The following is a 26,627-nucleotide window of genomic DNA, read 5'->3' on the forward strand; positions in this document are numbered from 1 at the left end:
TTTCTCTTGATTCCTGTACTGGAAAGTCAAATTTTCTAGTCAGCTTTGGTCTTTTTAACAAAAATGCTTGAAAGTCCTCTATTTCACTGAAATTCCATTTTTCCCCTGAAGTATTATACTCAGTTTTGCTGGGTAGGTGATTCTTAGTTTTAATCCTATCTCCTTTGACCCCTGAAATACCATATTCATATTCCTTTGATCCCTTAGTGTGGAAGTTCCTAAATCCTATGTTATCCCGATTGTATTTTCACAATACTTGAATTGTCTATTTCTGGCTACTTGTAATATTTTGTCCTTGACCTGAGAATTCTGGAATGTGGCTATTCCTAAGAGTTTTCCTTTTGGGATTTCTTTCAGGAGGTGACTGGTGGATTCTTTCTATTTTACCCTCTGCTTCTAGAATATCAGGGCAGTTTTCCTTGATAATTTCTTGGAAGATGATGTCTAGGCCCTTTTTTTGAGCATAGTTTAAAGATAGACAAATAATTTTTAAATTATCACTCCTGGATCTATTTTCAGATCAATTGTTTTTCCAATGAGATATTTCACATTGTCTTCTATTTTTTTCATTCTTTTGGTTTTATTTCATATATTCTTGATTTCTTATTGTCATTAGCTTCCATTTGTTCCATTCCAAGTTTCAAGGAATTATTTCCTTCAGTGAGCTTTTGAACCTCCTTTTCTATTTGGCCAGTTCTGCTTTCTAAGGCATTTTTGTATCCTCATTGCCTTTTGCACCTCTTTTGACATTTAGGTTAGTCTCTTTTTAAAAGTGTTATTTGCTTCAGCAATTTTTGGGGTCTCCTTTAGCAAGCTGTTGACTCATTTTTCATGATTTCCTTGCATTGCTCTCATTTATTCTCCCAGTTTTCCCCATACTTCTCTTGCTTGATTTTCAAAATCCTTTTTGAACTCTTCCACAGCCTGAGACCATTTCATATTTTTCTTGGAGCCTTTGGATCTAGGAGCTTTGACATTGTTATCTTCTTTTGGTTGTGTGTTTTAATCATCTCTATCACAAAGTAAAATTCTACAGTCTGAGTTCTTTCCCATTTCTATAGTCTATTCATTTTCCCAACCAATTACTTGACTATTCAACTGTTTGTTAAGGTAGGCTTATGCTTCCATTTCTGGAAGGTGTACAGTCCCAAGCTTCAGAAATTTTGTGCAGCTCTTTTCAGAGATATTTCTAGGGACCTGTATATTTATCTATTCTTCCAAGGTTGTATCATCAGAGGAGAGGTTTTCACTCACCTCCTGGCCTGTACTCTAGTCTTTGAGTGACCATAAGCACTCTTTTCTGCCTTGAAACTGTGAGGATGAATTCCTCTCCATTGCTGCCACAAGCTCTGCTATGTCAGCACTCCTCCTTGTCCCAGGATCACCACACAGCATTGCAATCCATATCCAAGCAGGGGAAAAGGAAGAGAATCCTGCCTCAGTGCCAGCAAGGAGATCCCTACAGTTCCCCTCAGATCAACCATTTGATCCCTCCTGTTTCTGTTTGCTGAGAGCCTCAGAAACTGCCACTGCTGTTGCCCTGTGGTTGTGGCCAGACTACCCTCCTTTCTCACCCAGGTCCAACAGACCTTCCTTACTGACCTTCTAAGTTGGCATTTATGAGTTGAGAATTCTGGAAACCACCACAGCTTCCAGTGATTCAGTCTCTTGAGGTCTGCTCCAGGTTTGCTAGGGCCTGTTCTGTGCACACTGGACTGTGCTCCTCTCCCAAGCTTGTGCCATAGACCCTTTCTTCTGATCTTCTGGTTGACTTGGGCTTGAAATATGTTTCAGTTTGTCATTTTGTTGGTTCTGCTGCTCTAGAACTTGTTTAGAGTCATTTTTACTGGTATTTGGAGGGTTTTGGGGAGAGCTCAAGCAAGTCTCTGCTTTTAATCCACCATCTTATTTCTGTTCCTCTATGCCCCAGAGTTCCTTGAAAAAAGAATAAAACAACGACTAGAAAGTGAACTGGACTTGAAAACTTAACTCATTACAGATCAGCTAAATTTCTGAGCAAAGTACAGACACAAAGAACCATGATTTAGGCAGTTACAGAGCATGCAAAATATACAGTACCTTGGAGTTCTGCAACCTAGAAGCAAGATAAATTCTAAGGTTTAACCCAGAGAGGACGATTTCACTCAACATTTCCACTGTTTCCAGTTTCTTAGGGGTATAAGTGTTGGGTATTATGTAACATGCTGCTCCCCTCCACCTGTACTTGTGTGTTCAGTGGTCTTTCAGTCTCTATTTAGATCTGTGCCTTCCTTTTTTCTTCACCTTTGCTCTCCTTTTCCTTTTTTTATTTCTTATTTTTCCCCCAATTAGAAATCAAGCAAGTGTATACATAGATAAGATCAAAAGGCTCATAGATCTCTCAACCAATCATGCATCACTTTTCCTCAAATACATAGAAAAGGGTGGAGGATGCTGTTAGAATCCCAGGAGCAGGGGATATATCTAGGGGCCAGCTCTAGGATGAGTAAGTATATGGCCTGAGTTTTGGGTGAGTTCATGAGGAGATTTTTTCCTTTATTCCCAACGTCAGTTTGTTCCTTGGTCCCTGTGTGGGTCAGGAGGGAAAACTAGCACCAGAGCATCCTACCTTCCTTTTAAATGGGGATCTGGAACACAGGAGCCTCACCCCATACATGGTTAATAGGAAGAGCTTGAGACTGAACAATTCCCTTCTTGACTTTTTTTTCTTTCCTAGATACCTCAACTAATCTTGGGTTTCTATGTACTTAAAATGACCCTTGGCAAAAATGGGCCTCGTTGTGCATGGAGCAGAAGAAATGAATATAAGTTTGAGTGGAAGGGCATCCATAAGGGGTCCTCAGGCTCCTCCCACAATAAAGGAGATCTGGTATCATTTCAAGGTGAGTGATCATCACCACCTCTCCACTCATATGATCATTTCGATCTCTTTCATAGATACTACCACCATTCCCTTTGCCACAATCATGGTATGCTATCTTTGTTATACTAAAACTCCTTCATGTCCTTGTCATAACTACTGGTGCCCAGTGTCCTTATTATATTCAACATCCACACTCTGATCACAGTCATTGCCCTCTTCCGTCCCTCCTGTGTATAGGGAGTCATAGTTCTCCTGTGTCACAGAAATCACTGAGTCCTTGTGTCTTTGTTGCAGATATTGCTCCACTTCCCCATTAAAATCATTTGTTCTCTGATGCTTGTTTCTCTAGCACAATCACTAATCCCTCTTCCTCCTCCTTATGTCCTTTCCCAGGTATGATGGAAATTCTCAGCCCTTTTGGAGCCTGTCTCTCTAATTCTTTCATTGCCTTTTTCTTCCTCCTCATGATGCCCCAAATGGCTTTAGGTAAGTGTTTGCTTCTGTTTATTTAGTTTCTTCTGGCCTGGAACAGGAGCCTTGAAAGCTGACTGTTGAACCTATAGAGATTCTGTCTTGCCCTACTCTCTGAGTTCTCTGAAGTCATACCCCTGATATTCTCCTAGTCCTTTCTTGGAATTTTTAAATTTTTCTATACTCTCTCTGCTAGGGTTTTTTCATTATTCTTATAATCTATCCCTTCCCTCTTTATTTATCTCTCTCTGAAATCTCCCACCATACTTCCTCCCTCCCCATCCTATTTCAAGTTTCCTTTCTTTTGTCCTTTTTACATACTGAAATCTAACCCCATCTACCCTCTACTGTTCTCCTGTTTAACATCTTATCAGCTTTTTCTGTGTGATTGAACAGGGATGTTCTCAGTGATTGGACCTGCAGGACCTATCGAGGCCTCACTTGGGGGAGAGGCAACGTTATCATGTTATCTGTCCCCACCTCTGAGTGCTCAGCACATGGAAGTGGTCTGGTTGCAATCCACTAAGGTGGTACATCTCTATAGAGATGGAGAAGATCAGTTTGAAGACCAGGCCTCTGATTACCGAGGGAGGACAGAACTGGTGAGAGATGCGATCACAAGTGGGAATATCACCCTGAAGATACTGGATGTGAGACGCTTGGATGCAGGAATGTACATGTGTCTCATTGCAGATGGTTTTCATCAAGAGCAAGCTGATGTGGAGCTGAAGGTCTTAGGTAAAGAGCTGGGGCCTGGACTAATATGTTTGTATGTATATTTGATTTGGAGTTGGGGTTACTTCCTTCCTAGCTCTTTAATTCCTGCAATCACAAGATGTCCTAGTTGAAAGGGAAATGCTAGGCCATCTACTGTAATACTTCTCTGAACAAGGAATGTCTCTCTACATGCCTAGTGAGTACCTGTTTTCATTTGACCTGTATTTTTCTCCCCTTGCCTGCTACCTTGTATGTGAAAGATAATTAATGAATGATGAACTTAAGAGAGCTTCCAGCCTTTGTTTAAAGACTTCTAATGAGAAGTCATGTTTCTTCCCTGTGGGAAGCAGCCCTTTCCACTTCTGGATAAATTGCATCATTATGAACTTTTCCTGACATCAAACTTAAATCATCCTCTCTGCAGCTTTCACCCATTGTGCTTTAGAGGGACAAAGCAGCACATGTGTAATTCATTTTCCAAAACCTAGTTCTTCAAACCTGCAAGGAATTACCATGGCCTGGCTAAGTCTTCTCTTTTCCAAGCTATAACAAAAAAACTGGAAGAATGAAAATGCTAAACTTTAGCAGTTTTGTTTCATGGGATAATCTCAAAGCTGTTTATCACCCTGGTCGTCTTCCTTTGGATTCCCTTTCTCTGGGAGTCTCCATATTCTTTCCATTTCAAGGACTTCAGACTCAACAACCTTGGGGCACTGGACAGAAGGAGCATGATAGACAATGCCAAACAGTATCTTTCATAAAGTTTGTTGAGAAGAAGAGAGAGAAGGAAAGTAGGAGGAAAAAAAAAGAAAGCTAAAAAAGGAAGGAACTGCAAAAGTGGGTTGTAGAAGTAGGAACAATATTTTTGTGCTTTTATTTTCTCTCTGTCATCCATACTATATTCTGTACCAGTTCTTCTCCCTAGGCTTCTACTTCTCAAGGTCATATCCATTCAGCACATATCGAGTGACTGGAATGAAATTGTCAGATGAGTCAATATGGGGAATGATGAAGAATAGTACTTCTTAAACTAATATGGCCTAGGAATATTTTGGGGCTTGAGAAATATTGACAGTGTATAAATTCTGGTCCCAGAACCCTGGTGCATGATACTTCCCTAAGATAATGTAGATTGGGGCAGAGAGTGGGAGCACAATGAAGAAAATCAAGTCTATTTTGATATACCATTTTGTGTTATGAGTGAGTCACCCTTGACTTAAATCCTAATCAGATTAGGATGTCTTTAATTTTAGGAGGCAACATGATACTGGATTTGTTGTCAAAGGACTTGAATTCAAGTCCTGGCTTTCTTGTTTACTATGTGAGTGATCTTAGACTAGTCCTTTCACATCTTGTAGGCCTCTTTTGTAAAATGAGGGAGTTGGAGTAGTTGGGCTCTAAGGTCCCTTACTTGAACATTTTTAATAAAGGAACAACATTCAGAGTATAGTGGCTAGGGAACTGTATCCAGAATTAGAAAAAAGTGACTTCAAGTCCTGTCTCAAGCACTTACTGACTGTACATTACTTAATGAGTGATTTTGCTGCTCTGTTCCTGAGTTCCTTCTTCTGTAAAATTAGAAGGTTGGACTTGATAGCTAAATCTATGACACAAGATAAGTATGATTGTTTTGTATGTAGCAATCCTCACCTTCATCTTCTAGAGTGAGGCTACTTTCCTGTCTTTTCAGGGCTTCAGAGTACCATTGAGGAACAGTGAAGGTATCTTTTTCTAATGTTTTCAGCTTGCATCCTCATACCTCATGCTCTCAGCACTGTTAATTGCTAGTGATTAGTGTCCCAGTTCCATTTATGCAATTAATATCAATTAGCTTTATAGAAAGGAATATTTCCTAAAATGTTGCAAGAATGTAATTACAAATATTTCTTCTCAACATCTGGGATATAATCTTCCCTGTCCCACCTCAGTCTCTGGGAGAAGTAGAATTAAACTTAAAACAGTTTCTACATAGCATTATTCCCACAAAATTGATTTCCAAATATAAGAGACTACGGATGAATGAGGCTGCATTTATCTTACAACTGACCTGAGTCATTTTGGCTCTTTGGGACTTTACTCTTTACTGTATGACTACAGGAAAATCTTTATAAGGACTCTGGCCCCCAGTCACCCAGACAGTGTCTTTCGAAGTTCACAAGATTGTAGCCATTTCCAAGACTTTCCGCTAAAGAAGAAAAGAAAGCACTCTACAGAGACAGAAGCAATAGCACATTCCGTTTTTCTCAGTTTCAAGGAAGCTCTGAGGGAAAAACAGCCCCAAATCCACCTAGAGGTCCACAGCAAATCTTTTTTCTGGAACAACAGTTGCAAAAAGACACATTTAGGCTTGATGTGCAAAATAACTTCCTATTACCAAAGTGAAAGTGACCCTGTGGGAGGAAGTGAGATACCCCTTCTTTAAGCAAAGGTTGAATGAACACTTGTAGGGAGGGTCTTAGAGTAGATTCTGTTTTAAGTGTGTGCTGAATAATTTGGCCTCTGAGTTCCTTCATATCTCTGAGATCCTCTCAGTATAAATGTAGCCAAAAAGTATAAAATATTGATTCACTATCCCACTTGTACTCCATGATGTCCTCATCAAAGCAGCCTAATGTTGTATCTCATAAATGAGACTAACTCCAGGTGGTGTAAGCTGATCTGGGGATGCAGAAAGGGAATATGGGTATGATAATGCTATTGGGAGAAGGGAGAGATGGTCTGCTGTAGGGTGAAAGATTGGGCAATGAGTAGCCATGACTGGAAGGGCTGAGAATTTGGCCACATCTATGACATTGTTATCTGCTCAGTGGGGGCATGGGAGTTGGAGTTGGGGAAAAACAATGCTGTAAGAATTCTCATTGGAGTCTTGGTTCTGATACTTATGTGCATTTGTGTTTTAGGTGATGACCCTGAGTACATGATTAAGCTACCAATGTCATTTATAAGCACTGGTGTCTGCTCCTTCCTGATATCTTTATCTGCTTTAATTTTTCTTCCAGATCTTCCAGGTAATTATCAGAGGAAAGTGGGGAATGGGCTTCCTGTCTGGTTAATCAGGCATGGTTGGTCTGGGAGGGAGACAAGTCTTTGCAACCCTGGGTCTTAGAAACATGACTTTTGCCTTTTTCTTGGTCATTTCCTCTGAGGTACACTTTTATCCCCCATTCTGTGCCCTTCAAGGTCACTCATTCCCAAATGCTCACCCTTAGAACCCTGCTCCTGCCCACTACTCTTGTAGTCACATAAGCCTGTGAATTTCCTTCCTACACCTTCTTCTACTCTGTATTCCCAATTCATGGCTTTCTTTCACCTTTCGCTCATCATATGTCAGTGAATAATTTACCATGTGCAAATCATGTACCAGGCCTATATTGTTATTCAGTCATTATGGTCATGTCTAACCCTTTATTGCCTCATTTGGAGTATTCTTTGTGAAAATCCTGGAGTGATGTGTCATTTCCTTCTCTAAGTCATTATCCAAATGAGGAACCTGAGGCAAGCAGGGTTAAGTGACTTGCCCAGGATCAGACAGCTAGTGAGTGTCTGAGGCCAGATTTGATCTCAGCTCTTCCTGATTTTAGGCTCAACTTATTATACACTGTACCACGTAGTCACCCCGTTCTAGGCTATATTGAAAAGTAACTATTTCCTCCCACTCCATCAGTCCCAAACCCTGCCCTGGGCAAGGCTGATGAAGTAGGAATCTGAATACTGATCATCTTTGACTCCTTAAAGTAACTGGAAAGAAAAACTTTAAATCAATGAGTATTGCCCATATTGCTGGGTACTTTGCTTTATGGTCTGGACTGAAGAAAGAAGTAAGAAACATAAGATTCTGTATTTGCCTTCATGGAGCTACAATCAAAGTGGGAGTGAGTCATGGATACAAATGTGAGATAAGAACAAAGGGAGATCCAAGCAATATATTGTGAGAAATCTGAGATGAGAGAAATCGTTTTTACCTGGTTGTGCTGAGGTGTCAAGAAAGACTTTAAGGAGGAAGTGGCCCCTGAGACAGGCTTTGAAGGAAGTATAGATGTAGACTGAGATAAGGGTAGCATGGAGACTGTTCTCACCCCAACAGTGAAGGAAGGAAAGGGGAAAGGGCAGAATGCGGAGGAAGCTGACAAAGGCCTGTATTAAGGGGTAGCCGTGTGAACCGAGAAGCAGATAATGTAAGAGATGCTTGGAAGTATATTTTAAAATATTTGTCAGTTGATTAAATATTTAGAGGGAGGGAGGGAAGGAGAGAAAGAGAAAGAGAGAGAGAGAGTAAGAGTAATGGGCCACTTCTGAGACTTTTGTAAAATTGTTCCTTGTTTGAACTAAATTTTCAGTTGAGTCTCTGGGATTGTCTAAGTATAACATCATACCATCTGCAAAAAGATATAATTTTGCTATCTCATTCCTTATTCTTATTCCTTCAGTTTCTTTTTCTTCTTTTATTACTATTGCTTGGATTTCCAATACAGTGTTGAATTATTCTGGTGAGAATGGGCATCTTGATTGCACATCTGATCTTACTGAGAAGGCTTCTACCATATTCCCATGACAAATAATGCTTGCTGATGGTTTTAAACAAATCATTTTTAGACATTATCATTTTAAGAAAAAATCCATACTTTCAAATATTTTTAAAAGTGAAATGAGTGTTATACGTTATCAAAAGTTTTTCCACATATAATCATATGATTTAAAAATTATTCTTGATCGAATCAATAATGTTAATAATTTTCCTTATGTTAAGCCATCCCTGCATTCCTGGCATAAATCTCACTTGGTCATAATGTATAATCTTTGTAATGTATTCTTGTAGTCTTTTACATAGCATTTTGTTTAGGATTTTTGCATCTATTTTCATTAATAAAATCAGTCTATAATTTCTTTCTCTGTTCTGACTCTTCCTGGTTCAGGTATCAGTTTCATATTGGTTTCATAAAGGGAGTGTGATAGGTTCTCTTCATTGCCTATTATACCAAATAGCTTATTATATATTGGAACACATCAATCTTTAAATGATTTGGTCTTGATATTCTTTTCTTTGTAAACTCGTTTATGACCTCTTCAATTTCTCTTTCTAAAATAGTTGCTTCATGATATTCTATTTATGTTATTCTAGGAAATTTTTGGTAAATAGTCTTCCATTTCACTAAAATTGTTAAATTTATTGACATATAATTGGTAAAAATAAGTCCTTATAATTGCCTTAATTTCATCTTTGTTAATGGTATATTCATCCCATTCAGTTTTAACTCTAGTGATTTGGTTTTCTTCTCTCTTTTTTTCACCAAATTAAGAGAAGGTTAATCTATTGTGTTCTTCTTTTTCATAAAACCAGCTGCTAGTTTGATTTATTAATTCAATGTTTTTTCCACTCAGTTTATTTATCTTACCTTTAATTTTTAGGATTTCCAATTTAGTGTTTAATTGGGGATTTTTAGTTTCCTCTTTTTCTAATTTTTAAATTGCATAACCAATTTATTGTTCTGCTCTTTTTCTATTTTATTGATTTAAGCATTTATAGATATAAAGTTTCCTTTGATCAGTGCTTTTCTTGTATCCCATGGGTTTTGATAGGATGTCTCATTATTGTAATCTCTTTATACAATTACTGATTTTTTCTATGCTTTAACCCATTCATTAAGATTAGGTTGTTTAATCTTATTTCTGCTTTTTTGGTTTTAATTACAAAATTTTTATGTTCTAAAATGTGGTCAATCTTTCAAAAGGGGTTCCATGAACCACTGGAAGAAAAGGTGTATTCCTTTCTATTTTCTATCAGTTCTCTCCAGATCTAGCTTATCTAAAATTCTATTCAGTTCCCTGACTTGTTTCTTATTTATTTTTTGGAAACATCTTGTGTTGTTGTGTTTGTCCTTCATTCTTGGAGAGGACCGTGACATCAAGATGATGACATGACTTGCAATTAACTTTGATTTGAGTCAGGGAGGGCTGTGCAAGGTCACCAACCTCACTTTCTTCTCCTGAGCCATCTGGATCCAGTGGCCTGATATTCATCAGGATGACTGGAGATGGCCCAGGATGCAATGGGAGACCCTGCCCCTTTCAGGCTAAGGTCCTATAGCATTCTCACTTTGAGCAAGATACGTTGGATACCTCTCTCTAGTTCTTTAAAGGGAAAACTTTTAGTCCCTCACTATTATCTACTACTGTCTATCTCCACCTGTATCTCATTTAATATTTCTTTTAAAAATTTAGATATTATGGTATTTGGAGCATATAGGTTGGTTTATTTTTATGTGGCTTCATTGTCTATGATAACTTTTATCAAACTGTGCTTATGCTATTTATCTCTTTTAATTAAATGTATGTTGGCCATAAGTTTGAGATTTTAATTTCTACCCCTGCTTTTTTGCATCAGCTGAAGCATAATAAATCCCCATTTTAACTCTTTCATGTTAAAATATGCTTCTTGTAGACAAATGTTAGATTCAGATATTTAATCCATTCTGCTGTTTCCATTTTAAGAATGAGTTCATCCCATTCATATTCAAAGTTACAATTATTCTTTGTGAATTTCTCTCCATCCAGTTTGTACTCACTGTTCTTCTGAGTCTCTCTTTTTACTCTGTCCCTGTTACCTTGTCCTCTCCTCTTACTCTCCTTTTTTCCTATTCCACCCATCCTTCTAAGACTCCTTCTCTTATTCTCTCCTTTCACATTCCTAAATCTTAACCTACACAGACCTCTAAAGTCCATCCCTTATGCTGTCCCCTTGTCCTCTTATTTTTCCATGAGTGTAGAAGGCTTTTCCCCCTTTTAGAGGAATATGTTATTTCCTGTTTAACACAGTTCTAATGAGAGTGAGATTCCATCACTAGCAGCCCTCTACCCCCACCTGCTTCCTCTGCATCACTTCTTCCCTTCATAACAAATTTGTTTGAGATAATTGGGGTTTTTTTTAGTTTTCCTTCCCACTTTTGTTTTTCAGAGTAACTCCATCATTAACAACTCAGTCCCAACTTTTCTTTCACACTACTGTTTAAAATGATGACATTCTTAAGAATTCTGATAACATTTTCATATATTAGAAGTAAACAGTTTGATCTAATGAGTCCCTTATAATTAGTCTTTAATGTTTTCCTTTTATTTTTTTCTGGATCTTATGTATCACATTTTTCATTTAGCTCAAGAGTTTTTGTCACAAATACCTTAAAGTCTTTCAGTTCATTAAATGTCCATTCTTTTTCATTCAGGATTATTATCAGCTTTGCCCAGTATGTTATTCATGGTTTCAACTTGAACTCTTTTGCTCTTCAAAATACAACATTTAGAGACGTGCAGTCTTTTAACATAGAAGTTGCTAGGTCTTCTGAAATCCTGGTGGTATCTCAACAGTATTTAAATAATTTTTTTTCTTCGTGTTTGCAATGTTTCTCCTTAACCTGGGAGTTTTTAAACATGTCTCTTTTTTGTCCTGAAATATCTTTCAGATGGTGAATGGAAGATTCTTTTTTTCTATTTCTACTTTACCATCTTGTTTTCAAATTTCAGGGCAATTGTCTGTAATAAAAGGACTGTCTAATAAAAGGGCTCTTCTTCAGGACTTTCAGGGCAATTTTTTTCTAATAATTTCTTGTAACATTATATAAAGATTCCTATTCTGATAATAATTTTCCGGTAGTCCTACAATTCTCATATTGTCTCTTCTCAATCTGTTTTCTAAATCATTTGTTTTTCTAATGTGATGCTTCAAATTCTCTTCTATATTTTTAAGTTTAGTGTTTCTTGGTGTCTTATAATGTCATTTGATTCCCCTTGTCCAATTCTAGTTTTCAAGGATCTGTTTTCTTCCTTAAGATTTTGGACTTCTTTTTCCAATTGGTTAACTTGTTTTCATAATTTTCTTGAATTGCTTTTATTTTTTTTTTCTTTCAAATATTCTTTTTAACCTGTGACCATTTGATGTAATTCCTTGGGGTGGGAGTGGCTCTTCTAGCCTCAGTATCTTTCTCTGAATATGAACCCAAATTTTCTTTTATGCCAACATAACTATCTGTGGTGGAATTCTTTTTCCTTTTTTTTACTCGTTTTTATTTTGCTTTGTTTTATTTTAGCAGCTTATTGTAATCACGTTTTAATCCTGACCTTTGCGTAATGGTGCTCCAGTCCTGAGGTCTTCCTTACTGCTATTTTCTGTATTCTGTTCAGAGGTTCAATCTCAGGCACTCCTCTCCTCCCCTAAGGCACAGTTAGGACCCCCAGTCACATCCCAAAATGTTCCTGCTTCCTGTGGTACCTACCTCACTCAGTGGCATGTGTTTGCTTTTCCTTGCACAGAGTCACAGCCCAGGATCATTAGAACCGAAGTCCAGAAACAGCAGGGATCTTTCAAACTTCCCCCACTCAAGCATCTCATCCCCAAGTTTTTTGCTAGATGAAAGTGTATGAGGGGAAAGCTTAGTGAGCTGAAATTTCTTGAGGCCTAGTCTGCTTCCTGCAGGAGTTGCCTCCAGGGCCTGCTGTTTGTTGATTCATCAGAGTTGGCCTGGAGCTGCCTACGTTTCATTCAGACCATACCTCAGGCTCTGGAGGGGCTGTCTTTCCTGAAGTCATCTCAAGTTGTCTTAGGAAGAATGTTGCTTTACCCCTTTATTTTTGCTGCTATGTGTTCCTTTTGTGGTTATGTTCTGTCTGTTTGTGGAGGAAACTTGGAGAGTCTGAAAATGTCTGACTTACTATGCCATTTTCCCAGAATGCTTCATTTAGGGGTTTCTTTTAGTATATCTTCCCAGGTCAGTTCCCGGGCTGTATGAGATCAATTGGATCCTGACTGTGAGTTTTGCATTTGAAGTGGAAGTGATTCTTTTTTCCCTGTGGGTCCAACATAGATGCCTAGGTAAGAAGGAGGTAAGCAGGGTAGAAATGTGCTGGAATCATGGGATGTTAATAAAGCCCAAGCTGAACAGTCCCTCAGTAGCCCAGATCCTGAGACTCCACTGGTCTTTGTGCAGTCCTGACCCCTTGTAGCTCAGTGTAACCTTGGTATGTATTTGTCCCTATACCCCCAACTCTGAACATTTTCAGTCTGTATACCCCTCAGCCTATGCACTGTCCTGAATTCTGATTGGGTTCCAGTCTCTGCATAATTCTGGCCCTGTTGTGTCCACCAGTTCATATGTAGACATCCTTCTAAGTGTTTCCTGACCCTGAATTTTCCCCTACTGTCTTTGCAAAACTGATCCAAATATCCTGGTCTTCACACAGTCTTGAACCTCAAGATGTGACTGAGTCCCTGAGGATTCCTGAACCGTAGTTACCCCGCTCCTCCCCGCTACTATGGACTTACCTAAAATATTGAGGATTGGGACCCTTGTAAAATTGGATTATTTCAAATAGAATGTGGTGCATAGGACATAACTGAAGCCCAGGGAAGGGATTGGAGAGGGTTCAGAGGACCCAGGCACTGTGAAAGGGCCACAAACAGATGGCCCAACCCAGAAACAGATGTTTCCCATATTCATCAACTCATGCTTATCTTTTCACTTACAGGGTATTTTTATGAATGGAATTACACCTATGACTGGATACCTGTAGGATTGTCACTATTAAAGTGTGTGTCAGTATACTTATTAAGAAGGTTTGTCATCACACACTCCCAGTCTCCAGACCTGACAATAAGGTAATTTCATGTGGGACCTGCATTTGACTTAATTGCAAGTGAAGGTCCCCACAGGCAGCTGATTAGAGACCAAGTTGAGTCTAGACCACCAATGCTCAGTTAGGGGTGGAGTTATATTGATGTAGGAGTTAAAAAAGATGTAAGGGAAGGAACGAATCACCAAAGAAGTAAGTGGGAGACTTGGTGGCATGGGATAGGGTGAGGAAGACTGTGAACTTGCAGTAGAGGAAGGTCAAAACTAGGTCCCTTTCCCTCTCTTCTTCCTACTCTCCTTTCCTCCCATTTTCCTTGAGCCTTTTGTCCCTTCTCCTCCCTGCCCTCTCCCTCTTCTCTACTTCTCTGTTTCCTTCTGGTATCTCCCTTTCTATTTTGTCTCTTTACACACCTTTCTTTCCCACCCTTTCCTCAAGCCTCTCTCCTTTTCTCTCTGCATCCTCTTCTCAAACAAATGCCTAACCATTGAGGTGAGTCAACCTCATTCAGTATATACATTTGTTTTCCTCCCCTGTTCCTGTGTGAGAACAAGAAGGCAGATGTGATGTCCAGGTCTCTGAGGTGTGGGGGAATTCGAGGGTGGGGTTGTATGGGAGGTGAAACTCCTTTGTCTTCAATTTCCAGGCGATTTGCAGAGGACCACCTTCCCCTGCCAGGCTTCCTACTTCTTGATTTGCTTAAAGTCCTTGATAGTCAGCTCAAACCCTCTCAATCATTCACTATCTGCATTCTCTCCCTAAGGGTCAATTTTTATGACTCATGGTGGTCAGTCACTCAATAAATATTTGTTAATCACCTACTATGTGCTAGGCACTGTGCTAAGCCTGGGCATACAAAGAATGGCAAATGACAGTACTTGCTGTCATTCTAAGGGGAGGCAAGATGTAAACCATTGTATCTGAACAAGAGATGTACAGGATAAATTGGAGATAAGCTGCACAGGAAAGTCACTAGAATTAAGCAGGAGGAAGAATGTGTTTTCATAAGAGGTATGATTTTAGCTGGCCCTTGGAAGGAAGTCAGGGAAGTTGCATAGCTAAGATGAGAAGAGAGATAAATCCAGCTATGAAGGGCAGACAGTGGAATTCCTTGTATTTGGAATATGGAGTGTCTTGTACAAGGAACAGCAAGATCAGTGTCGCTGGATCATGGGTTAAATGGGGCAAAGAGTATAAACTGTAAGAAGACTGGCAAGGGACTGCAGGTTATAAAGGGCTTTGAATGCTCAACAGAGGGTTTTAAATTAGTTCTTCTTCCTTGCTGCCTGAAACTGTGCTCTTCATTCTCACCATCACCTTCATCCATCAGCTCCTCAGTTCTGCTCTCTTCCCTTCCCTTTTCTGTTCCCTACTTCTCTTGGAAAATCGGTTCTACTGTCCTCTTTCCTCTTCCCTTGAGTCTCTTATCTCCTTACCTTACTGTCTAAGTTGCCTTGCAAAGGCTCAGTTTTGGATCACTCTCAACATCTTGTGCCTTTGCTCCTACACACCTGCAGCTAACAGAAACTGGAGAAAATCATTTTCTGAACTAGGACTCTCACTGCTCCAAGGCAGACCTTTAAAACTTCCTCAATTATTTCACTATCCCACTCACCACAGTGGCTCTTAAAAAACTTTTTTTTCCTTCACAACCTTCCAGTAACTACCTCACTCCAACTCTCTCACCTGAGAATCCAGCCTTATGTTGAACTACAAATTTGAAAGACATCTTCTTACAGGATTGGTAAGAGATCCCTCTTTTACCCTCTTCTTCATCTGACATCACTCAGGTGCTTCCTGCCACTATCTCCTCCTTCACCCCTGAACTGGATGAATCCAATGAAGTGGTTCTTCTTGGCAAGACAAACCCTTCTACGTGTACAACTGGTCCTATTCAATTCTGTCTCCTCCAAGAGACTTCTCCCTTTATCATCCTCATTCTCTCAACCATCTTCAGTCTCCACAAATCTGCTTGCTGATGCCTTTGACCTATGAACATAAACACTTTCTTCTGTTCTAAGAAAAGCAAAAGCACCAATTGATCCATAAATGTCTGCTACTACTGGCATATCTCTCCTTCCTTTTGTGGCTAAAATCCTTGGGATGGTATCTACAATAGTTGCCTATTTTTTTCCTCTCACTCTTCTTAATGCTCTACAGTCTGGCTTCTCAACTCATTGTTTAAGTGAAACCCCTCTCTTCAAAATTTCTAGTAATATCCTAGTTGTCCAATCTAAAGACCTGTTCTCAGCTTTTAATCTTCTTGGTTTCTCTTCAGCCTTTGATGCTGCCGATGTCTTTTCTTTTGCCTGTTGTTGTTGATCATTTGTTTCCAATGTTCTGTGACCCCTTTTTGGAGTTTTCTTGGTAAAGATACTAGAATGGTGGCCCATTTTGTTTTCCACCTCATACTTACAGATTAGAAAACTGAGGCAAATAGAATTAAGTAACTTGCCCAGGGTCACACATCTGGTAAATATCTAAGGCCAGGTTTGCACTCATGAAAATGCTGAGTCTTCCTGAATGCAAGTACAATGTTCTGACCACTACAACACCTGGCTGTCACGTTGTTCTTAATACCCTCTTTTCTCTCTATATTTTTTAATGAAAATACTCTCTATCCTGGTTCTCCCCCTTCTTATCTCACCAGTCACCTTCACTGGATCTTTATCCAGGACATGTCTACTAACCATGAGTGTCCCACAAGGTTCTGTCATGGGCCTTCTCTTTTCACTTTATTTTACTTCACTCAGGGATTCAGTCATCTCACGTAGATTCAATTATCATCTCTATGCTGATAATTCTCTTCTCTATTCGTCCAGTCCTAACCTCTCTCCTAACCTTTAGTCTTCTCCCTTCAACAGCCTATTGGCCTTCTCAAAACCAGTATCTCATAGACATCTTAAGGTCAATATACTGAAAACTGAACTGTTTTCTGCCTCAGACCTTCCCTTTCCCTAACTTTCCTCTTCCATTTGATGGTATCACTCTCTTCCTAGCCATTCAGGTTAGCAATTTAGGGAGTATCCTTAACTTCTCACTCTCTCTGACCTCTCCCCAATATCCAGTCTTTTTCTAAGACTTTTCATTCTTACCTTTGTAACATCTCCCTTTTCTCTGATCCTGCTGCTCCCTGGAGAAGGATCTTATCACCTCATACCTGGTAGACTGTTGCAAAAATACCTGCGAGTTTATCTCCCTGCTTCTAGTCTCTTACCACACTGCTCTAGAACATATAACACCAAATTCAATACATTCTAGTGGCTCCCTGTTACCTCCATAATCAAGCATACAATCCTCTGTTCAGCTTTGAGAGACTTTCCCAACTTGATCCCTTCCTATCTTTCCAATATTCTTATACCTTACTCCCATCCACACACTCTGTAACCCTATGATTCTGGCCTCCTTCCTTGCAATCTTCACTCCAACCCCTAACACTGGACGTTTCCATTTTGTCCCATATACCTGGAATTCTCGCTCCTCACTTTACCCTCCAGGCTTCCTTGGAGTCCTTCAATCTTTGCTAAAATATACAGATATCATAATCACCAGTCATCAACAGACTGGCTATGTGAAATGAGAAAGACTTAGTAATTAAGGATGACATTTCACTTTGAACAACTATCATTTTCTGTCCTCTTCCCTAGCACTTTTTCTTTCCTTGTGCTGACAAAGTTTATATCCCATGCCTCTGCTTCCTCATTATTTTAGCCACCTCCTCAGCATTAGTCAACACCTATGGAACAGGGGCCCTTTATCTTGCCCCCCACAACAGTTAGAATGCTCAGTCACTATTCTTGTTTCTAGGTAACTACATGGAAGCTTAGGGGCAGTGCTGCAGCCACCCATGGATGATTGATTGCTGAGGGAATTGCAGTGGTGGATGACTCCTGAGCCAGAACAGATGATGCCTCAAATGTATAAAATCAAGCTGCTAACCTCCTTGACTCTCTTCCATTCTAGCCTTGATGCTTGAGGTCTCTTTAATGCTACATCAGGAAAATTGGGTTGGGGAAGGGATGATCATCCACTTTTCCATCCAGCCTCCATGTATCTGTGGCCACTTCTTACTCTTTTGTGTTTATTGTGTCCTAACTTTTCCCCAGCTTCATTTGTCAAACACTGGCTGGGACCTTGTGATTTGAAAGTTCTGAAATGCCTGACTTCCAATGAACAATTGGATGTTAAAAGGGACCATTGCTGCCTTGAAGAAGATGCCAACGGAACAATGTCTGACCTAAGCTTGGACTTTGATCAGATATTGTCAGAGGTGAAATGTAAAATGCCTTGCTCCATAATTGCAAACTACCTTATAGGACAAGTAGGTGGCACAGTGGATAGAGTGTTGATTCTGAGTTTAGGAAGGTTCATCTTTGTGAATTCAAATCTGGCCTAAGACACTTACAAGCTATGTGACCCTAATCAAGTGACTTAACCCTGTTTGCCTCAGGTTCTCATCCAGGAAATGAGCTGCAGAAGGAAATACTCTAGTGTCTCTGCCAAAAAAACCCCAAATAGGTTTACAAAGAGTCATTCGAAACTGAAATGACAGAACAACAAAGACAAAAACTGTCTTATGCTTTTATATAGCTTAGATATAACACTCAGCCTGTTGAATATGTAAGAGTAAGTTACTGAAGCCTGTTCTGATCACATTGTTAAAGCATATTATGGTCTGTCTGTACTTTGCAATCCTTTTTGTGAGTAGGAATAAATTTCTCTGATTTATATTGTACTTTATGTACTGTTGTTACTTTCCCCTTTTGGAGGAAACTGAGACTTGGAGGAAATAATCTCATTGTCTTCTGTCTTCAGGGTAGGAATTTGCTGGCCATCCAGTGCATGTGAACCCAAGGAACCTTCTTTTACCAGAGGCCAGGCTGCACAGGACCAAACCCCTAAGTCAATCACATGCTTACTACCAGACAGTACTAAGTGTTAGTGCCCTAGCGCCTGTGATTGGTATTGCCAGGTTATACCTAACATCTCTCTACCTGTGGTATCAGAGAAGGGAAACCCACCAGAGTGATCTGGGGGAAAATAGTCACATAAACCTCATAACCTTCGGCTGCTAAGGAAACTACCCTTCTCTGAACGTTACTGTGACCCACTGACTTAGAGGGAGGGGGGATAATTCAGTGGAGCTGAGTCTGCTTCTGCTAGGAATCATTGCTGATCCCCTCTCCCACCTTCCTTCCTTCTATGTTGACCCTAAGACCAGAACACCTTATCTCACAGTGGCAGCTTTGGCTTTATCTATCCCTTGATGCACCTGCTTGCCCATGCCCTGGCCCATTGATATTTCATTTTATGTCTCAGTCTTTCCTTTCTAACTGTGACAGGACCAGAACTTTCCTGAGGCAACTTTCCTAACTTCCAGATCAAGCTTCCTTCCCTTCATGAATCCTGATTGACCCAGCTTACTTGATATAGCCTCTTGGTCTTGGGACACAGAACGTCCCAGTCATGTGTATTCAGCATCTCTGAGACTGGTGGACATGGCTGGTGCCTGAAATCATGTGAGTCACCCTATCTTGGCGATTGATTGACCAGATATATTTCCAGAGGAGACAAAAGGAACTTCATTCAGAGGAACCAGAGGAACCTGACACTGTATGCTTATTGCATATCCTTGCTGTGTTAGGGCAAATGTAGTCCTAAATATTCAGTGACTCACAAGTACCCTACTTTGTCACAACATTGAACCTGCAACAGAGAGTTAGTAGACTCATATTAGAGTTGTGCCTCTAAGAGTTAGGCATTAATATGCAATGACAAAATATCTAAGAGGAAGCATGATGTAGTGGTCAGGACACCAGCCTTGGGCTCAGAAATTCCTGCCTCTGATATAAACACCAGCTCTGTGACCATGGGAAAGTCATTTAACCTCTCATTGCTCCAAGTAACCCTCTAAGGTAATTGCATTAGAAGAGAATTTCTGTATCAGTCATTCCCTAAACAGATAAAATCATAGTTCTAGACCAAAATGAAGGAAAGAGTTGATACATGACTCATCTATCTCATTCTTTTGTAAAATGTGCTCTAAATTTGGAAAGCATCTCATAATAACGGAAAGATGATTATATTCAGATCAGGAATCTAGGCTGCATCATAATCATCATAATATCACAATGTTCAGCTGACAATCTCCTGATCCTTTGCTGATTCCACCAGCAGAGAAAAGAAAAAGAACAGAAGAGGAAAGAGAGCCTAAATACATCATCATGACTAATGGATGGAACTTGTAGCCTACCTTGCTGCCCATTTTGGTGGGATGGGGTGGGAAGCCAGGTAGTTCTGGAATGAGCATGTCTCCTCATTTAAGGTTCAATCAATCCATGTCTACCATCTAATCATTTCTGGCAAGTGTTTACAGACCTCCAAGTCACTTCCCTTCTTTACTTCAGGAGTTCACTGCTTCCTCACAGTCTATCCTCAACTCCTGCCTTCATACTAGTAGACTTCAGCATATATATTGATAGTACCTCAGACACCCTAAACTCCTTTTTCCCCAACTTATTCATTCCCCATTATCAGTTAATTACTTGTCTACCCCTTTTAAACCGCCCACAAAAGATGATCACACCCTTGATCTTGCCCTATCCACAGATACACCACTTCTGTGTGGAGATTTGAAGTTCCTTTATGTGATCATATTCTATTATCATTTCATCTTTCCTTCTGCCTTGCAAACCCTAACCTTGTTCTTCTTCCACATCATGACCCAAGGCTCTCAGTCCCTCAGTTCTTTTCCAAGCAATCACCCCTCTACTAGCTACACTCTCCCCCTTCCCCTGTCTTGACCTCTTGGTGAACTGATTTAGGTCTATACTGTAGACTTCTCCTGAATCCCTTATCCCCTCATCCTCTTGTAAATATTGCCTTGCCATATTTCAGCCTTTGGTCATTCCCACTCTTTGCTTCTTTGTCTGCTACATACTGCTTCTGAATGAAGGAGGAGAAAATGATGAAACTGTGCTGATTAAGATGACTGTAAATTTATGTTATATAAGCTCAATGGGCCCTTAAAGAAGGCAATCCTTTCACAACTCCCCTATCAACACACAATCCCAATCTCCACAGTGGCTCTTTCAACACTTTTTAATCCCTCTTCAAACGTCCCATGGTTCCTCCTTCCCCTACCCTCCTAGCTGAGAACCTTAACTCATATTTTGCTGAAAAAAACAAACAAAACCCATGAGGTCATTCATGGATAGCTCCCTTCTCATTACTGCTCCTTATCTCAGACCACTGAGATGCCTTCTGCTCCATCTAGATTCTTTTCATTGCGAAAGCCAACTTTTCTTTGTACACAAGTGATCCCATTCTACTTCAGCACTCTCTCCTTTATCTTCAAACTCTGTCTCTCTCAACTGGCTTCTTCCTTACTGCCTACAAAAATCCATTCTCAAAAATCCTTCACTTGACTCAGCCATCCCAACTATCTCTTCCCTTCTTTTGTGGCTAAACTTCTTGAGAGGGTCGAGGCCATTGCCCATCATCCTGACCTATATGTTGCCACTGGACTCCTTTGTCTCTGGAGGAAAGAGTGAGGTGGATGAGTTTGCACTGCCCTGGCTCACTTAAATCCTTTGCAGATCAACACATCACCCTCCTGACATCACTGGTCCTCTTTCAGAAAAGCAGATGAACAACAATCTGCGAGAAGTTGTAGCTGTCCCACTGAGGAGCCAACTGAGCAGTTCCATTGGCCAATGCTGCTATTTCCTCCCCCCTCCTCTTCCACCTATTCCACTTCTCTCTCCTCCCTCTTCTCTTCTCCCTCTGTCCACATTGGAAATCATACCCTTAGACATGATTTTGTTTGTTTATACTTGAGAAGACATCTTGGCATTTGGGTGCTAAACTTTTATTTTTCTTCCCTATTTCTTCATTTATTTATTCTTTTTAAAAAACTGTTAAAATTAACTCTTCTGTCTTATGTAGTTTTTATTCATGATTTCTTCAAATATAGCACTGTAAATCAGGCTTTCATAAAGCCCATTCAAGTAGAGCTCCTTCTTTATGCCCTTAAATCCAAATCTTTGGTTCTTTCCGATTGGCCAGTAACAGGTCCTAGCACAAGCCTCACTTGCTCATTGCTTGGGTTTTGATGGCTCACAGTGAGTGTAAATAACAATTTCTTCTACTCTGGGCAGAAAAACTTAGAGTCTTCTCCTTCCAGATCAATCCTTTTGGGAAGTCATACACACATATTCTGCAAGCCAGTGACACCAGCCTTGTTCCTCAAACAAGGCATTCTATCTCTGGACTCCAGGTATCTTCTCTAGCTGTCTGCATGCCTGACTGCTCATTCTCCTCATCTCCACCTACTGACTTCTGGCTTCCTTCAAGCATCACTTCAAAATCTTTCCCCCTATAGAAAGCCTTTCTCTGTCACCCTTAATTCTAGTGCCTTCCCTCTCTTGATTATTTCCCTTTTAGTATGGATGTAGTTTGTATGCACATCATTATTCATATGTTGTCTTCCCTATTAGGCTGTGAAGTCCTTGAGAGCAAGGACTCTCTTCTCCTTCCTTTGCATTTCCAGTGCTTAGCACAATATCTAACACAAAGTATGTACTTAATGAAAGTATATTGACTGACAGAGGGGATACAGCAGTCTTTTGGAAAGATGTCTTATGCAGGCTCTCAAGAGACTCTTTGGCTTGAGTAGAGCACCACCTAGTAGAAAATTCAGATAGGACATTCCGTCACTGTGTAAGATCCTGCCACATGGCCTTTCTGAAGCATTAAGAAAGGTAGCAAAAGAGTCAATTGGGAATGTTTACAAGACAGTGCCACCATCATAGTGCCCTACAGATCACACTGTAGTGGTGCTAAGGAAAATATTTCCAAGTAATATATATACGCGTCTGAAGCGCGTGTCGTCCCACGTCCCACCCTTGTCTTGAGGCACCGTCCGAGGAATGCGGGGTTCGTCTTTTCTCGAGCTACTAGGTCACGCTTTTGCCCCCACACTGTCCGCTCCTGTTGCTATCTTGAGACCCTGAAGTCTTCTCTCTTTCGAGTCTCTGATAACCTATGACTGTTACCAACTACTTTCCACCTCCTATGGTCGCTGAGAATTCTTATCTACCCCCCCCTAAGTTCAGGCGCCACTTGAACGGGATTTATTGGGGCCGTTCACCTTGAGCCGACAGGTTTATCTGACTAGCAGGGCCTGTTGACCCTGAAGGAGCTCTCTGTGAGTAACGGATGAGGTGGGAGGCAAAGATGTAAGGCAACTCCGTTTATTCAAACTAGCTCAGGCACTTATATAGTATCATGTAAGGCTTAGTTATGTAAGCAGCACAAGCAAGATTAAACTAGTTTAATCAAGTTTTGCTACTGCTTTCCAGCCACGTTTCAGGAAGTATCTGGTGGTGAACAGGGGCGGAACCCTTCCTCCCAGCACCATCTTGTTCAGGCCTTACCAATCTCCCCTCAGATTACCTGAGCCGTGATTGGTGTATGCCATCCAAGAGAGCTGAGGGTTGGCAATTCCCTTACATTTGCTAGTTTTGTTCTATGCCCTTGCCCCAAGTTGGGGCAGAGAAGGAGGAATACCTCATTTGGTAATAATACTGGGGGTGTAACATGAGTGGAGCATACAAAACTTACCCAATGCCTGAGAATCAGCAATATTAGGGCAGGCTACTTGACCATTTAATAATATCCTGACACTTTATGTTTGTGCTCAAGGAGGAAGATGCCATGGCCAAGTCTCTGAATTATAGTGGGTGTTGGAGGTAGGGATGTATAGGAGGTGAAACCCCTTTGTCTTCTATTTCCAGACTAGTGGTTGAGGACTACCTTACCCTGTCAGGTTCCCTTGATTTGCTTAAAGTCCTTGACAACCAGCTGTCACCCCCTCAGTCACTCACTGTCTACATTATCTCCCTGTGGGTCAAGTTTTATGAGTCATGGTGATCAGTCATTTAGCAAAATTTGTTAAGCACCTACTATGTGCCAGGCACTCTGCTAAGCCCTGGGGATACAAAGAATGGCAAAAGAGAGTCCTTTCTCTCAAAAATCTCAGTCTAAGGGGAGAGATAACATGCAAACCATTATGCATGAACAAGTGATATACAGGACAGATTGGAGATAATCAGCACAAAGAAGTCACTAAAATTAAGGAGGAGAAGGAACGTTCTTTTCATAGGAGGTATGATTATAGCTGACATTTGAAGGAAGTTGGGGAGCTAAGATGAGAAGAGAGACAAATTCCAGACATGAAGGACAGTCAGTGAAAATCCCTGGAGTTGGGATATGGAGCTTCATTGGATCACAAATTAAACGAGGCAGTGAGTATAAATTGTAAGAAGACGGGAAAGGTACTATGAAATTATAAAAGACTTTGAATGCTAAACAGTTGATTTTACATTAGATCTTCTTTGCAACCTGAATCTGTTTTTCATTCTGACCATCACCTCCATCCATTAGTCCCTCAATTTTTTCCCAGACCATCACCCTAACACTTGTTCTGTGCTTCCCTTCTGTATTCTGGACCCTTGCAAAACCAGTTCAGGTTTCCACTTTCCTCTTCTCTTGCCCTTTACCTTATTGCCTAACTTACCTCACAAAGCCTCAGCTTTGGATAACTACCACCATTTTGTGCCTTTGCTCCTACATACCTGCAACTGAAAGAAGCTGGATAAAATCTCAAAAGCAGAAGTATTTAACAATAATTCAATAGATTTTCCCCATGGAGAAGTATCATACAGAATGGAAGGAAAAAAGGACTTCAATCAGTTTTGTCCAATTGTTATGGGGAGATTTTCATTAGGCTCATTCCTAGTCTTAATACAGTGAAATTAGGGAAACAGCAACTACAATTAATAGGTACATACATGAAAACCTTCATCTTTTTATAAACAGTTGGAGTCTTCTTACAGTTATCACACATCACATGAGTATATTTTGGAGAAGGAAATGCAGTTGTATTACCACTCACACAAGTATATGTGAAAGGGCTTACTTGAGCTTTCCCTTCTATAGCAGTAATCATTACAGGTCCAAAATGTTGGCTTTCATTATAATTTTTTAATACTTTAATGCAAAGCACTTCCTTGAAAGTGTCTTTCCTTGGCTGTATTTGAAACAAAGGTGTCATGTATCTGGTAGAAGGATATGGTAAGGGCATGCTAGACTGACCCTGTAGTCCTCTGCACTGTGAAGGTCCTTCTCACACCTAAGGATGGATCTGGCAAACCCAACAATCCCATGGTCCAGTATCTGTCACTGCTTGTACCAATCACGCTGGGGAATTTTGATGCCACTGGTCATAGGTCATTATGTCAAGGAATGACATGATCCCTATAAAATGCTATTCCCATAAAAACAACTAGGTTAATGAATAGTGATTCATTTTTTCATCCCCAGGGAAAGGCCACTATAATGGCATTATCATACCCCTCAGCAATAATCTCTGCTGCCTTAGGAATGTTGGTAGGATGCTGTTTTATCCATACCTTAGCCCCTTTTACAAAATTAGTGCTTCCAAAACCACCCATGCCTTGTGACAATAGGGGCTAGTTCAGACATTTCTTCTGTGGCTCCCACCAGACATTTACTGACAACTATTTGGATGATTCTTGAATTCACAGAGCATACCACCAGCTCAGGTCCTAAGTTTTGCTTTATAACTTTAATTTCCCCATGTAATCTGAATCAACAACCCCCCACTCTCCCAAATATGTGTATTCCTTTCAGAGCCACACGAGAACTAGAAAATATATGACCGAGATATCTAGGGGAAATTTGTATACCAATCCCTTTTGAGGGTGTAACTGTTTTTCTTGGGGGTAAATCCAAAGGTGTGAGAGTAGCTAAATCATACCCAGCTGAGCCCACCATTCCCATAAATGGAGCCTGGGCTTGTGGGTTCACAACTCACCACTTCAAAGTAACATCAGCCTCTGGGCCCTGCTTTGTAAATTAGGGGTTTGGAGAAGTAAATGTATGTTTGGATTTAAAGAAGCAAGCCTGTCCTTCACTGGTCTATGATTCAATTGCCTTAAAGCTTCAAATAAATTGTCTTTCTAGTGTTGATAGGTAGTATTCCCCAAATACCAGAGTTTTTTCTTTAATAACCTATTCATTCATTCTATTAAACTTGCAGCTTGAGGGACAGTAAGGAATATGATACATCCATTCAATACTATGATAGGTACAGTAAGAATTTATTTCTTTTCCTTTAAAGTGAGTCCCATTATCACTTTGAATTTGAATAGGGGTGCCATAATATAACTCAATAATGTCTAAAGTTCGAATTTATTTTTCTGAGTTGCGTTTTGTACAAGCAGGCCACTACGACTCCAGAATGTGTGTCTACACATGTACATATATAGGGGCACCCTCTGTGGATTGGCAGGGGACCTATATAATCTCTTTGCCAAGTCTGAGCAGGTGTCTGACCATGGGCTAATTCACCTTTAGTGGTTCAGGGAATCAACTTCTCTTTTTCAGTTTGACATACAGTGCTTTCAGGTTGAACTGGCTTTGAGAGAGAGAAAAAAGCAGAGACAGAGAGAGACAGACAGACAGACAGACAGACAAAGAGAGAGACAGAGAGAGAGAGAAAGAGGGAGATTCCCCTTGCCATTGCCTACCTGTGGGAAGCTTGTGGTCCTAAATGTCCTGTGTGTTGGTATGTCCATCTTGTTAGAGAATCTTCCTCTTGGGTGTCCTGTTTGTTTTGAAGGCTGGCTATCTTACCTAGATGATCAACATGGGTGTTATGCTCATGTACAAGGAGTCCACTGAAGCATAAGAAACTACATGAAAAACTGAGATGTTAGTTTCTGGGAGGGGAGAGGGAACAAGGGAGGGATTTTTAGAGGATGGAATGAGGGAATAGGTAAAAAGTAGTCATAGAATGGTGTTTAGATTTATGGGAATGGGAGGATAGGGGATGGATCCTTGAAGGTGAGTGGGCTAGTAATACAAGGGCAAGCTA

At 40.3% G+C, this 26,627-nt stretch overlaps 1 protein-coding gene across 2 annotated transcripts in view; it reads left to right on the forward strand.

Annotated features, from left to right (window-relative positions):
- The window catches only part of LOC140500218 (uncharacterized), a 90,848-nt gene that overhangs the window by 17,668 nt on the left and 46,553 nt on the right, over positions 1-26,627 (forward strand). The window contains exons 4-10 of one of the 2 annotated variants that reach the window (XM_072602551.1): positions 2,717-2,882; positions 3,257-3,349; positions 3,731-4,072; positions 6,952-7,059; positions 12,795-12,911; positions 13,565-13,694; positions 17,474-18,405. In XM_072602551.1, coding sequence (XP_072458652.1) covers positions 2,753-2,882; positions 3,257-3,349; positions 3,731-4,072; positions 6,952-7,059; positions 12,795-12,911; positions 13,565-13,694; positions 17,474-17,477 — 924 coding nt within the window. In that variant the 5' untranslated portion in view covers positions 2,717-2,752 and the 3' untranslated portion in view covers positions 17,478-18,405. Of the gene's footprint in view, positions 1-2,716; positions 2,883-3,256; positions 3,350-3,730; positions 4,073-6,951; positions 7,060-12,794; positions 12,912-13,564; positions 13,695-17,473; positions 18,406-26,627 lie in introns of those variants that run through there. The other variant, XM_072602550.1, reaches the window with a different exon arrangement.

The sequence above is a fragment of the Notamacropus eugenii genome, chromosome 4 (genome assembly GCF_028372415.1).
Source record: "Notamacropus eugenii isolate mMacEug1 chromosome 4, mMacEug1.pri_v2, whole genome shotgun sequence".
NCBI classification, from domain to species: Eukaryota; Metazoa; Chordata; class Mammalia; order Diprotodontia; family Macropodidae; genus Notamacropus; species Notamacropus eugenii.